Source organism: Mustela nigripes, chromosome 1, assembly GCF_022355385.1.
Source record: "Mustela nigripes isolate SB6536 chromosome 1, MUSNIG.SB6536, whole genome shotgun sequence".
Taxonomy (NCBI): Eukaryota; Metazoa; Chordata; class Mammalia; order Carnivora; family Mustelidae; genus Mustela; species Mustela nigripes.
In genome coordinates this window covers 96,612,794-96,627,968 of record NC_081557.1, presented here as the reverse complement: position 1 = coordinate 96,627,968, position 15,175 = coordinate 96,612,794, and the positions used below count along the sequence as shown (strand labels likewise).

General features: G+C 40.9%; 1 protein-coding gene and 1 long non-coding RNA gene across 3 annotated transcripts in view; both read left to right on the top strand.

Annotated features, from left to right (window-relative positions):
* SDHD (succinate dehydrogenase complex subunit D) overlaps window positions 1-9,850 on the top strand; it is a 12,190-nt gene extending 2,340 nt beyond the window's left edge. Inside the window, exons 2-4 of one of the 2 annotated variants that reach the window (XM_059417318.1) lie at window positions 1,620-1,736; window positions 3,592-3,736; window positions 8,954-9,850. In XM_059417318.1, the coding sequence (XP_059273301.1) occupies window positions 1,620-1,736; window positions 3,592-3,736; window positions 8,954-9,119 (428 nt within the window). In that variant the 3' untranslated portion in view covers window positions 9,120-9,850. The remainder of the gene's footprint in view (window positions 1-1,619; window positions 1,737-3,591; window positions 3,737-8,953) is intronic. The other variant, XM_059417325.1, reaches the window with a different exon arrangement.
* A 622-nt stretch (window positions 9,851-10,472) lies between these two features.
* LOC132028290 (uncharacterized) overlaps window positions 10,473-15,175 on the top strand; it is a 59,962-nt gene continuing 55,259 nt past the window's right edge. Inside the window, exon 1 of the long non-coding RNA XR_009407393.1 lies at window positions 10,473-10,669. This is a non-coding gene — a long non-coding RNA (uncharacterized LOC132028290). The remainder of the gene's footprint in view (window positions 10,670-15,175) is intronic.

Genomic DNA, 15,175 nt, shown 5'->3' with positions numbered 1-15,175 from the left:
TATTTATTGGACAGAGAGAGAGATCACAAGTAGGCAGAGGCAGGCAGAGAGAGAGAGGAGGAAGCAGGCTCCGTACTGAGCAGAGAGCCCAATGTGGGGCTCAATCCCAGGACTCTGAGATCATGACCTGAGCTGAAGGCAGAGGCTTAACCCACTGAGCCACCCAGGCACCCCAAATATTTTAATTTTCAACAAAGTATTATGAAGTAAGTGCTACTATTTTCATCTTGCAGATGAAGACATTGAGGCTTAGAGAGCCTGTTTAACTTAATTGCTCATCACCTCACAGCTAGTAAGTGGTGAAGTTGTGTGAACTTAGGTCTATTTTTTAACCAAGAGATAGAATCTAAAGGGGGATGGAAAAGGATGAGTTCAAGAGGGGTGTCCGAGTGGCTCAGTCATCTAAGTGTCCAACTCTTGATTTTGGCTTGAGTCATGATCTCAGGGATAGGAGATCCAGCCCCATGTTGGGCTTGTGCTGGGTGCGGAACCTGTTTAAGATTCTTTCTCTCCTCCCTCTGCCCTCCCCACTCCCCCAAAAAAGTACATGTCCAGAAACTGATCTTGAAAAGGAAGATGGTAATAGATGTTCTTCCCAACCTAGACTGAATTCCTTGAGGACAAAGTCTGTCTTTTTATCTCCTGCTCCAGTCTAGAGCATACTCTAATATGTAGTGAATGTTCGTTGGATGAATAGATGAACACATGAAAAGAGGAAGGAGCTATAGTATACTTTCTTTTTAAATAGATTTTTATTTATTTGACAGAGGTCACAAGTAGGCAGGGAGGCAGGCAGAGACAAAGGAAGGGAAGCAGAGCAAAGAGCAAAGAGCCTGATGTGGGCTCGATCCCAGGACCCTGGGATCATGACCTGAGCCAAAGGCAGGGGCTTTAACCCACTGAGCCACCCAGGCGCCCTTTAATATACTTTATAAAATTAGTAAAAGTGTAGTCCTTTTACTTAAGTGGTTCATTGATTTTTTTAATCTTTGGGGGGCAACTTAGTGTGACCTCATAGCACCCTAGGGAGATACTATTTTCATTTTGCAGATGAGATGTCATCCCCTGTTTGGGCCCTAGTAGTTTGCTTATGGTTATTAGAAAGGCCTGTTAAGATGAATGGATAAAGATGATGTGAGATATATATATATATATATATGGCAATATATATAATGCAGCCATCAAAAGAAGTCTTGCCATTTGCAACAATGTGGATGGAACTAGAGGTTATTATGCTGAGCTAACTAAGTCAATCAGAGAAAGACAATTATCAATATGATCTCCCTGATAGGAGGAATTTGAGAGGCAAAGTCGGGGGTTTGGGGGGTAAGGAAGGAAAAAATGAAACAAGATGGGATCTGGAGGGAGATAAACCATAAGAGACTCTTGATCTCACAAAACAAAATGAGGGTTGCTTGGGGGAGGGGGTTTGGGAGAGGGTGGTTGGGTTATGGACATTGGGGAGGGTATGTGCTATGGTGAGTGCTGTGAATTGTGTAAGCCTGATGATTCACAGACCCCTGGGGGTAATAATACATTATATGTTAATTAAAAAAAAAAAAAGGAAAGGCCTGTTAAAGGAGAAGTGTTTATGACCTCCCTAATGTCTCTTTCCTCAGCTCTGTTTGTCCGAATTCCCGTGGTCAGACCTGTTCAGGTCTCAGCATTTCTTCAGGACCAGCCTGCCCCAGGATGGTGTAGAACACAGCATATTCACCTGTCACCCAACCACTATTGTATGTTTTTTTTTCATTGCTGTTGCTTTTTGGGCTCTCGCCCTCTTCATCTGGGCAAATTTTCATGCCTTTGGCAGGATTTCCTATGTGTGGAACAGAACTCTTATGTCCAGCTCTGTCAGATGAAGACCTCCCTAGCCTGCACCTTTATTAGACAATACCAGCCTGGTTGAATGATGCCATTTATACTCATAGAGAACCGTCTGATCTAAGCCTGTTAAAATTTCAAATTTTTTTTTTTAAAGAAAGTAGCTCTGTAGAAAGAGTCTGTACAATATAGGTAATCTTACTTTTTGAGCTGATGGAGAGGACCCAATATTCCAAATATTTTGGAATAGTAGATAATGTAAAAAGTCATACATATTTGTAGCTGTAATTGACTGGCTTATTTTTATTTAGGTCAATATTAAAATTACATAGCATTTTTGGGGAGTCAGAATTTTAGCAAATTTGTAGGTGAATAATGAGTTAACTCTTAATTTCCAGTTTTAAACTCTGGAAAGATCTGTATTTTGCAGAGATAAAGACTTCTCTTGATGCTTGAGTCAACAACTTATATTTAGTTGCATCTAAGTTATGAGAAATTAGGCAAGCATAATTTTTCTGCTTTTTAGAATTTTTTATCTTTGAAAAGATTTTGTTTCTTTCTCCATTCCTTTGCTAAGTTCAGTTAAATTTAGCAGAGTGGAGTAAATTACTTTGGGGTATGTGTACTGAAGGAAAGGCCCAGAAGTTGTAAACATAGTTTTTTTTTTTTTTAAAGATTTTATTTATTTATTTGACAGACAGAGATCACAAGTAGGCACAGAGGCTGGCAGAGAGGAGGAAGCAGGCTCCCCGCAGAGCAGAGAGCCCGATGTGGGGCTCGATCCCAGGACCTGAGATCATGACCCGAGCCGAAGGCAGCGGCTTAACCCACTGAGCCACCCAGGCGCCCCTGTAAACATAGTTTTTACTGTGTGTGTCCATGTGCATTTTTCTGGAGAATATCTCCATCCTTCCATTGGAGTCCCAAAGGGGTCTGTAACCAAAAAAGGATAGAGGCTCCCCAAGAAATGTGTAATGCCCATTTTATTTTTCACTTATTTAAAAGAAGTTCTCGTGTTCCATATTTGTTTTGGGCTCTTTATAAGTAATGGGACAGAAGGAGGATCATAATCCTAAAAGTTTGTATCAGAACTTTTCGAATTGGCTGGCTTAATTTTGCTTTCGAAGGATTTTTTTTTTTTTTTTATAGGTTTTATTTATTTATTTGACAGATAGAGATCACAAGTAGGCAGAGAGGCAGGCAGAGAGAGGAGGAAGCAGGCTCCCTGCAGAGCAGAAAGCCTGATGCGGGGCTTGATCCCAGGACCCTAGGATCATGACCTGAGCTGAAGGCAGAGGCTTAACCCACTGAGCCACCCAGGCGCCCCTCGAAGGATTTTTTTTATTACCTTACTTCTAATTCTAAATATTAGAGGTATAAATACAAGTAATTTTGTAAGGAATTTCTCAGGTGGTATTAACATGTATTCATAAGGTATCTGTCCATTGTACTAAAGTTCGAGATTGGTGATTCTGCAAAGGTACTTTGCAGAAGTATCTTTTTGTCTGTAGACAAAGTGAGTCAGTGTTCTAATCAGTCTGTGTAGGCACCAAGGCACCCTGTGTTAAGGAATTTCAAAGAAGGGAGGTAGCATCTTTCTCAAATATCTTCTTTATCTTATTCTCTTTATGCTCAGAGCTAAGTCTTATATGCATGCTGTTTGCTGTCCTGTCAGCTGGGTTATTTTGTAGCAAATATTGAATATGACATGAGAGATGTGTGATTCTTTGGTTCAACTCTTACTAGTCTGGTTCCTCCTTTCCGCAGCTGGTTCTAAGGCTGCATCTCTCCACTGGACTGGTGAGAGGGTTGTCAGTGTTTTGCTCCTGGGCCTAATTCCAGCTGCTTATTTGAATCCTGGCTCTGCGATGGACTACTCCCTGGCTGCGGCCCTCACTCTCCACAGTCACTGGCAAGTACAGCAGTTCCTTCAGTGTCAATGTTGTCTGTCAGTTATTAGCTATGAGCTTGTCTCATTACTGCATATGAAGGAGAAGTTGAGATATTCAGACCTATAGATAACTTTAAAACACATGTAAGGTATTTATATGCCTGGTTTATGTGTCCACCTGCCTATTCAGTATCTTCACTTCCGTGGCTAATAGGCGTTTTGAATATAACGTTATAAAACTAAGTTCTTGCTCTCCCCCAAATCTCCTTCTCCAGCACTCGGGCTCATCTGTGTTAATGGCATTTCCATTCTTCTAACTGTTCATGCCCCAAACCTGGTCATCATCTTTGATTCCCATAGTAGTGCCCTAACTGGTCCTCCTGTCTTCCTGACGCAGCAGCCCCAGGGATCCTGTTAAAGTATTAAGTCAGGTGAAACATCCTCCTCAAAATATTTTGTAGTCTCTTAACCTCCCTCAAACTAAGAATTCTTAAAGTGGTCTACAGACCCAACATAATTTGGCCTGTTTCTTCCCTCATTCTCCAGCTACTCTCTTCTACATTTTCACAGGCTTTGATTATTCTTAGACATGCCAGGGACATGCCCGGCCTCAGAACTTTACTTTTACTCTTGCTTCTGGCCTCTTTTTCTAATTACACGTTTGGCTTATTCCTCATTTCCTTCACATCTGAAATGTCACCTTCTCAATGAAGCCTTCTGTAACCACTTCTTTCTTTTTTTTTTTTTTTAAAGATTTTATTTATTTATTTGACAGAGAGAGATCACAAGTAGACAGAGAGGCAGGCAGAGAGAAAGAGGGAATCAAGCTCCCTGCTGAGCAGGGAGCCCGATGCGGAACTTGATCCCAGGACCCTGAGATCATGACCTGAGCCGAAGGCATCAGCTTAACCCATTGAGCCACCCAGGTGCCCCTGTAACCACTTATTTCAATTGCGGTGTCCTTCCCAGCATTCCTTATCTCTCTCCCCGATTTTATTTTTCTCAGTATTGCTTATTACCTTCTGATATACTATATAATGTATTTATTATTTTCTATACTCCTTGTCTCCCTTCGTTAGAATGAAAGCACAGATACAAAGAAGTCCGAGACTGAAATCCATGGCTTAATGAATTATTACAAGGATAACACTGCCCAGGTCAAGAACTAGAACTGCAGAAGCTTCTTCCTTGTGTTCTGCCTCAGTCATAACTGCTCAGCGTCCTCCTACCAGGAACCATTATCCTGATTTTTATACTAATCACTTCTTTGCATTTCATCGTAGTTTTATCACCCACTTGTCCTTAGACACTACAGTGCAGTCTTGCCCTTTCTCAAAGAAGAGATTTTTTTTTTTAAAGATTTTATTTATTTATCAGAGAGGGAGAGAGAGGGAGCACAGGCAGACAGAATGGCAGGCAGAGGCAGCGGGAGAAGCAGGCTCCCTGCCGAGCAAGGAGCCCGATGTGGGACTCGATCCTAGGAAGCTGGGATCATGACCTGAGCCGAAGGCAGCTGCTCAACCAACTGAGCCACCCAGGCGTCCCTCAAAGAAGAGATTTTTGACTTTTTGTTTGCTCATGTTTCGTTAGTCCCTAGAACAATACCTGACACATAGCACTAAGTAAATATTTATTGAATGAATGAATTTCTAGTTTCTGTTTATTTTATTCACTGTAGTTTGTTAGATTTTTCTAAGTTAATGAACCTTCTGAAAAGTTTGCGAGTAACAGTTGTTCTTTCAGTGATTCATTTTATGTTGTTTTACAAGGATGTTATGATATTGTGGGTGAGGGAAGCATTTTTGTATTGCTAGAGCTGAAAGGACATGGGAATGTCTTAACCAACCCTGTACTTTACAGGTGTGGAAACTGAACCCCAGGGAGGTTAAGTGACTTTGTCAGAAGATTTTGTAGCTAGTGTTAAAGGGGCTTTTGCTTACCTACTTTTCTAGGGTGGCTTGGAGAATTACCCTTTAACCAGGTAGACCTTTCAAAGTAAAGGATTCCTGTTGCATGTGTAGATCACAAGTATAGTGAGATTTCTCTAATACGTAGTTCTTGGCAGGAGATCCATCTAAATCAATGAAAAGTCAGAATAAGACGTCATTTTAAAGTAATGTATTGTTGGGACGCCTGGGTGGCTTGGTTGGTTGAGCAGCTGCCTTCGGCTCAGGTCATGATCCCAGCGTCCTGGGATCGAGTCCCACATCTGGCTTCTTGCTCTGCGGGGAGCCTGCTTCTCCCTCTGATTCTGCCTTCCACTCTGTCTGCCTATGCTCGCTCTCGCTCGCTCTCTCTCTCTGACAAATAAATAAATAAAATCTTAAAAAAAAAAAAATAAAGTAATGTATTGTTATTTTTCATTAATTTTATACTCCTCCACTTAACCTTACTAATTCTCCCTTTTTTCTCCCTCCCTCCCTCCCTCCCTTTCTCTCTCTCTCTCTCTCTCCCTCTCTGTCACACACATACGCACACACACATCATGACTTGAAAAAGTTGCCTGTAATTTTCTATAATTCCTCAGCATCCAGTCTCTCTTAACCCACATTAATTGGACTTTCATCCCAACTACATAACTGAAGTCATTCTTACCAAAGTCCCCCCCAAAACCTTTATTTTTCCAAATCCAGCTGTCCTCCGTCCTCCTGTTAATTGAACTCTAAGCAGCATTCAACTTAATTGATCATTCCTTCCTTAAATAATTTTCATTTGACTTCCTTGATGCTACTTTCCTCTGCCCCACTAGCTGTACCTTCTCAGTCCTTCATGCCTGCTTCTCCTCTTGTCTGACCTCTGAATAATAAAGCTCTGCCTGGGCTCAGTCTCGCTTTCTTAATTTCCCTTAATTTCCTGAGGTGAGCTCATATCTGACCTCTTTCCCTGATCTACAGACCTGTATTTCCATTTGTGTAACTAACACAATCCACTTGGATGTCTGATCATCCTCCCAAATTTAACATGGCCCAGAATCAGTCTTTCCCCCATATCTCACTTGATTTTTCCTCAAAGCCACTTCCTTTCCTATTCTTCCCTAACTCCGTAAAATCTAGTTGCTCAAGCCAAAAAATCCTCTGAGTTATTCTAGATACTTCTTTTTGTCTTATCTCACATCTAGTCCATCAGCTCTGTTAGCTCTTTCCTAAAAACATAACTTGCCTCAGTTGTCACTTCACACCATCTCCCCTCTCACCAGCTAGGTTAAGCCAGTACTTGCCAAGGCACTTTATTTGCCTCCTGAGTGGTTTTCTGTTTGTTTTTGCACCCCCCTTCTTCCTGCACTGTCCATTTACCATACTATAGCCAGTGACTTTTTAAAGGTAAAATTACATTTATCTAAAGATTCACAAATGGCTCATAAGCACAAGAAAAAATGCACAACGTCATTTGTTATTATAGAAATGCAAATCAGTGGGTGCCTAGATGGCTCATATGGTTAAACATCCAACTCTTGATTTGGGCCCAGGTTATGATCTTGGGGTTGTGGTGTTCAGCCCTGAGTCTGGCTCTGCGCTGGGCATGGAACCTATTTGAGAGTCTCTCGCCCTCCCTCCCTAAAACAAACAAAAACCCCCAAACCCAAACCAAAATGAGATACTACTTCACACTCATTAGGATGTCTGTCATCAAAAATAGGGACAATAACACATTGTTTCAAGAATATTGAGAAGTTGGAGTCCTCATATGTCTCTTGTGGGAATGTAAGAAGTTACAGCCACTTTGGAAAAATTAGGCAGTTCTAACAAAAAGTTAGAGGTATGTATGACTCAGTGATTGCACTTTTAGGTGTATACCCCTCAGCATTGAACATATATGTCTTCACACGAGAATTTGCATAGTAATATTCATAGTGTTTATAATAGCCAGAAAGTGAAAACAATCCAGATGTCTGTCTCCTGATGAATAGTTATAATAACCAAAAAGTAGAAACAATCCAAATGTCTATCAGCTGATAAATAGCTTAAGAAAATACAGCATATTCTTACAAAGGAATATTATTTGGCCACACAAAAGGTTGAAGTACTGATACCTGCTACAACATGGGTGAACCTTGAAGATGTGAAATGAAAGAAACTTGACACAAAAGGCCACATGTTGTATGATTTCTCTAAACTGTTGAGAAGGCAAGTCTGTAGAGACAGAAAACTAGTTGAGTAAGGGAATAATGGATAGGGGGTTTCTTTTTGGGAGTGATGAAATGTTCTGGAACTAAATAGTGATGATGTTGTGCAACTTCATGCTTATACTAAAAGCCACTTTGGGGCGCCTGGGTGGCTCAGTGGGTTAAGCTGCCGCCTTGGGCTCAGGTCATGATCTCAGGGTCCTGGGATCGAGTCCCACGTCAGGCTCTCTGCTCAGCAGGGAGTCTGCTTCCTCCTCTCTCTCTCTCTCTGCCTGCCTCTCTGCCTACTTGTGATCTCTCTCTGTCAAATAAATAAATAAAATCTTTAAAAAATAAAAATAAAAGCCACTTTGAAAGGGTTAATTGTGGGCAACCAGCTGGCTCAGTCAGAGGAGTGTGTGACTCCTGATCTCAGGGTTGTGATTTTGAGCCCCACACTGGCTTTAGAGATCGTTTAAAAGGGTTAATTCCATGGCATGTGAATTACATCTCATAAAGCTATTATTAATAATAAAATAAGGTCACTACTTACTTAGATTACTCCCTACTTAAAACATAACCCTTTTTCCCCCTCCTTCACTAGAATCTGTTCCATAAGGGCAGGGATGCTGTCTTTGCTGTTCTTTCAACTTCTATAACAGGTTTTCATACACAATATCTGCTTCACAGATTTTTTTTTTGAATTAATGAAAGACTCTATAGAGCATTTGTTTTAAAGTTTATTTATTTTTTTTAGTAATCTCTACACCCAATCTGGGGCTCAGACTCATGATCCTGAACTCAGGAGTCACAGGCCGCACTGACTGAGCTACCCAGGTGCCGCTTGAGCGCTTGTTTTAGTTAAAAAAAAAACCAAACCCAAACCCCAAGATTTTGTAAATAGAATGGTAATTAACTGCTATCTTTGATACAAATAACTGGAAAATTAAATCTAAAGAATAGAGAGGTCTTTATTGTATTATTAGGAGACTCTTGGTTCCTTCATTTTGGTTTATGATTCCTGTTACTATGAGTTGTATGTCGAACCTGACAGTTTTTTGCAGTCAGGTTAGCCATATAGTCTTCTGACTTGTGATTTTTCTTTTGCACTGTTTTTTTGTGTTTTTTTTTTTTAGGGGCCTTGGACAAGTGGTTACTGACTACGTTCGAGGGGATGCTTTGCAGAAAGCTGTCAAAGCAGGCGTTTTGGCACTCTCGGCTCTAACCTTTGCTGGGCTTTGTTATTTCAACTATCATGACGTGGGCATCTGCAAAGCTGTTGCCATGCTGTGGAAGCTCTGACCTTTTTGACTTAATACCTTGAGAATTGATTGTACACCTCTTTGCCTCTGCTCTGTCATGCCATTCAGCTCACGATAAGGAGGAAATATCAGATAAGTCCATTGGTGAGACAAACCTCTTCTAATCACCTGGTTATTTTTAGAAATTAGTCTTTGATAAAAAGGTTCAAGAGGAATTGTATTCCAGAAATTTGGAGACTGGGTTTCTTGTTCTGAGTTTGTGGGGTTTTCTTCCAGCTTCTCACAAAACTCATAGCATAACTAACCATTATGTATGAGCTTTTGCCTGTTAGCATATCAAATTCTTAAAGGGAATTCAGCTTTATTACTATCAATACCTGACAATACTTGTCTTTTGTCCTGGAACGATGGAGAAAGGGAAAGCCTGTTAATTCGTAAGTAAAGACTTTGCAGAAAATTAGTGTTTAATTTTTGAAAATCTCCCTCTCTGTTCATTCAATACCAGTTATTGAGGGTTACATGTCCAAGGGAAACTTTAAAATTAGGGAATTCTGATATTTTATATTATTAATTTTTAAATCCTGGAAAGAAGAGCCTACAGAGCTTCTGTATAGAGAAGTTCCATGTAGGGAAGAGGTCCCCTCATAGATGTATTAAAGTAATGTAGATTCTAAACCAAGAATTAATCCTCAAATGTGTTTATTTTACTTGTCCTAAAATCTGTCTACAAAAATAAAACTGTAAGTAATAAATTGTTATTTTCCCATTGTAGGAATCTCTAATGTGAAAATGTATTCTATGAGAATAAAGTTTTTTTTTTTTTTTTAAATAAAATTCTATATAATAAAAATGTATTCTCTTTTCTGTATTAACTGTCCCTACTTTTAATTCAGGAGAACTTGGTGTCTGTTGCATATACACCAATAAAACAGGACTGTTTAAATTTCTTTCTAGGACTAAGCAGTTAGGTAAATTACAAAGTACTGTAATACAAAAAATACTTATGTGTAATAGGCAAAAATATACTGAGTATGAGTAGTTTGGTATGAGAAGAGTATAAAGATTAAATACATTTGACCCTTGAGCAACACAGTTGCTCTGGTCCACTTATAAATGTGGATTTTGTTTTTTTGTTGTTACTACAGTACTATAAATGTATTTTTTTCTTTGTGATTTTCTTAATATTTTTTCTCTAGTTTAAAGAATATAATATATAAATCATATAACATAAAAATATATGTTAATTATGTTATCAGTAGGGCTTTCCATCATTAGTAGGCTATTAGTAGTTCAGTTTTGGGGGCATCTCATCGACTTTTGACTGTGTGAGGTGTCGGTTCCCCTAACCCCCCACATTAAGGGTCAACTGTAGTAGGAATTAGAAGGTCCAGATTTTGATGTTCTGTAAATGCCAGCCTTTGGAATTTAAATTACATTCTGGATGCAGTTAGTTTGATCTGAGGGTGAGTGTAAGGCATGATGGTTTGTTTCTCCTAGCAGCGTAGAGGAACTGGGACTTGGCGTGTTTCCCTCACAGAAGACCTTACTGGGCAGCTGAGGCAGACTATTGAAGGGGAGCTGGCTAGGAGGGTAAGTGTGTTCATGAATGTCTGTAGTAGGGGCTAAAGATAAGCTCCCCTTAATGTGCTTATGGCCTTGTCGGAGACTTAGGTGGATATTAAGTGTTCAGGAAAAGGTGATTATTTCTGTTTCGGGGTGGTTAGCGGCTCCCAAGGGGGTGATGCCGGAATAGCAGTGGCTCACCCAGGAGTGGTGGTGGTGGGCCAGTGTGCTTTGGCAGGGAGAAATACAGTAACATATGTAATTAAATTACTAATAAAATAGTAGTAAGACTGACATTGTTTTGGATTGTTGGCTTGTGACGAAGATAAAAAGCAGACTGACCTTTCGTCAGTTTTATTATTGGCTTAAAGTTCTCTATAGACAATGATCCCCCCTCGAATCGTTTCTCTCTCCCCCCACCCCCGCCCAGCCCCCAGGAGACCACTGCTGTAAAGTGGAGTTTTCCATGTAGTTGAAATGGGGAGGGCAGGGACTGGGTAATATGGGGATCCTATAGCTGTCGCCGGCACCATTGGACCACAGTTGGTTCTGGAAAGCTGTCTAATGCTAGTAAGCTTCATTAGATGGGGACTGAGAAGTTCGAGTGGAGGCTGGTTGGGTACTGCCTGCTCTAGGTCCCAGTTGTTTTTGTAACAAGGGCAGTACGGAGCTGTCACTGTGGGAAATCACTGGGTTGCTGTGAGCTGCTGAGGCAGCAGGGGACATGAGGCGGGCGCTAACAGCAGTAGGTTTCTGAGGCTAAGTAATACATGATTAGAACTGTGCTTTAGAGAGGATTTAGGTGACATGAGGAAGGTTGGTAACCTAGAGCAGAAGGACATGGAGGAGGATAAAGGAAGAAGGGGCCTGAACTCTAGTGGCAGCAGAAAGTAGGACTCAATTTTAAAGGTGCAGAAATGAAAAAACATTCTTTCATCTGACAGATAGTAAGTACTTCATGTAATTGGCACTGTGACAGGTACTGTGAGTAAAGAGAGAAGTCCTCTGCCCTTAAAAGGAATTCATGGTTCCATTGGGACAACAGCTAAGTTATATACTGTATCTGGCAGTACACTGGTAAGTGCAGTAATAGGTCAGCACAGCAGTGATCTAACGAGAGGTGCAGTTAGAATTTGCTTGCAAGTTTCCTGGAGGAGTCTTGACCTGGTATCTGAAAGGTAAAGGAGCTGACAGGTGGCCAAGGAAGCAGAAGAGGGCGCATCATTTGGTGTGACTACAGCACGGGGGAACTGATGATAAAGGACCTTCCAAGCCATGATAAGTAACTGAAATGGTCTTGATGGCAGTGGGGAGTTACTGAAGATGGTTAAGTGTGCAAATGACATGGTTATGTTTATTTTATTTCATTTACTTATTTATTAAAGATTTTATTTATTTATTTGACAGACAGGGATCACAAGTAGGCAGAGAGGCAGGCAGAGAGAGAGGAAGGGAAGCAGGTTTCCTGCCTAGCAGAGAGCCCGATGCGGGGCTCTATCCCAGGACCCTGAGATCATGATCTGAGCCAAAGGCAGAGCCTTAACCCACTCAGCCACCCAGGTGCCCTGGGCATGTTTATTTTAAATAGGTTATGCTGGCAGCTGTGTCAGGTATACATTTGAGGGAGGTAAGCATGGAAATGTTAGATTATTTCAGCAACACAGAAAAGATGATGAAAGGCAGTAGTTGCCAGAATGAAAAAGAAAACAAATTTAAGAGATGTTTAGAACTTAGAATCAATAAGAGCTATACTGGGGTGTGAAGATCAAGAGAGGAAGGAGTATATGTTCAATTTCTTTGTTGTGAATAGATGGATGGGAAGTGGTCATTCCTTTTTGGAGGAAAATTAGATAATGACAGTGAAGGGATGGGTCACTACCAAAGCTTTGAATTTATAAGATATCCAGGAAGAGATAGAATTTTAAGATTTCTATTTTGGGGGGTACCTGGGTGGCTCAGTGGGTTAAAGCCTCTGCCTTCAGCTTGGGTCGTGCTTCCTCCTCTCTTTCTGCCTGCCTCTCTGCCTACTTGTGATCTCTATCTGTCAAATAAATAAAAATTTTTTTTTTTTTAAAGATTTTATTTATTTATTTGACAGAGAGAAATCACAAGCAGACGGAGAGGCAGGCAGAGAGAGAGGAAGGGAAGCAGGCTCCCTGCTGAGCAGAGAGCCCGATGCGGGACTCGATCCCAGGACGCTGAGATCATGACCTGAGCCAAAGGCAGCGGCTTAACCCACTGAGCCACCCAGGCGCCCCAAATAAATAAAATTTTTTAAAAATCTTGAAAAAAAAAAGATTTTTGGCAATATGACAGACTAAATTTTTAGAAATTATTTTGCTGCAATGCATCTAGGAATGTTAAATCCAAAGCACCTTTTAAAACATGAGTCATCTTGCTCCAGGAAATGCTCTCAAGCCAGAACAAAATATGCATGCATAAGGAGGTAAATCATTTGCCCTGAGATCATTTTCTCATCTCAGGTGGCCTAGAGCTCTAGATTTAAGAAGGTAACATAGAGGTCAGGAGCAAAGCTCTAGGCTCCAATTGGAGTTTAATTTGGAAACTCCCTAAAACTAGGAACCCTGAAGAGTTTTACCCTCAGAGGGGGGTGAGTTAGAAAAATAGTTTTTACCTTCAAAAGCAGAGAGAGGAGAAACTTGTCTGACTTGCCGTGGTTCTGATTGGAGGAAAGAGCATCTCTGAGAGCATGTGGCTAAGAGGCCAAGTCCTTATGCCAGTTTGTGGCCTGAGTTCATACTATCCGCATGTTTATAAAAAGGATACATGCTGCTAATTTAACATTTACCTGGGTTGGTGGTGTCCCAGGTCCCTGGTAGGAAGTAAACAAATTTTCTCTGGAGGAAGTTTTCTCCAAGCCTTGAAAATTCCCACAAAGTTCTAATGAATGTGACCTTCCAGCAAAAAATCACAATACCTACAGGAAACACCCCGAACAAGACTTGTCAGCACAGATCAAACGGAAACCAACCCACAGAGAATTCAGATCCTGGCAGAATTTTCAGACACAGACTATGAACAAAATGAGATGGAAGTTTAAGTACAAGTCAGTAGTCAGATCGGGGGTGAGAATCTTCGGAGAAGGTATCCCTGCACCTGGTGCTCTCAATCCAGAGAATCTTGGGCCGTAGACGTCTGTTTAGGAAAGTTGTCTGTTCTCCAGAGTCCTTATAGCTGGATGTCAGGGTCCATCTGCAGTGGGTCTGGATATCCCTACGTGACCCTGGGTAGAATGTATCCATGGCTGTGGCCTGCCTGCAGCTTGAGAACTCTCTGTGAGGTTAACAGTACTTCAGGTGGTCACTTACAGTGTGGTTCCAAGGCTGACTTTTACTGGTATCTCTTCTAATAAATCTAGTGTCCTAGTTGTATATCATGCGGGTGGCCGGGGTGAGGGAGGCACAAAAATGTCTGATGATAAGCCTTTCAGAAAAACAGCTTTTAGGTTGGGCATACAGACTATGTGTATGAGATTTTTTTTTTTTTAACGTAACAATTAGAACATACTATGGAATCTGTTAGAGGATGAGTCAAGCCCAGCCTCATGGGGTCTTTGTATAACAACTTCATATGAGAGTTTATGGAGATTTTTAAAAATGTAAATTGTGGGGGTAGGTTAGACCTGTGTTGGGTATTAAGGAGGGCACAGACTGCATGGAGCACTGGGTGTTATATGCAAACAATGAATCATGGGACACTACATCAAAAACTAGTGATGTACTGTATGGTGACTAATAGAACATTAAAAAAAAAAAGTAAATTGAGTGTCATTAGGCCTTGGCATAAAACTTAGAACTAAGGAAAGTTTCAGTCTAAGCACGAAAGTTCAGAACTATTATTTAAAAGTACTGGGTACCTGGGTGGCTCAGTGGGTTGAGCCTCTGCCTTCGGCTCAGGTCCTGATCCCGGGGTGCTGGGATCGAGCACCACATCGGGCTCTCTGCTCAGCAGGGGGCCTACTTCCTTCTCTCTCTCTGCCTGTCTCTCTGCCTACTTGTGATCTCTCTCTGTCAAATAAATAAAATCTTTAAAAATAAATAAATAAAAGTACTTTTAAGGATTGCGGCACCTGAGTGGCTCAGTCACTTAAGCATCTGCCTTCGGCTCAGGTCATGATCTCAAGGTTCTGGGACAAGCCCCATGTCAGGCTCTCTGCTCAGTGGGGAGTCGCCTTCTCCCACTTCCTTGCTCCTCCCTCCCACTGGTGCACTCTCTCTCGCTTTTTTTGGTCTCTCTCTCTCTCTCAAATAAATAAAATCTTAAACAAAGATAAAAGTACTTAAAGGGTTATAATTTGGATAGCTAAATTAACGGGTGGTGGGTATTAAGGATGGCACTTGTGGTGAATCACTAAATTCTACTTCTGAGACCAATTTTACTGTATATGTTAATTAACTAGAATTTAAATTAAGACTTGATAAAAAAATCCATTTGTTAATGTTAAAATGATCTTGTTTTCTAGATTATAATTAAAATAAAATTTTACCACTTGTTGAGCCTCCTGGGTAAAAA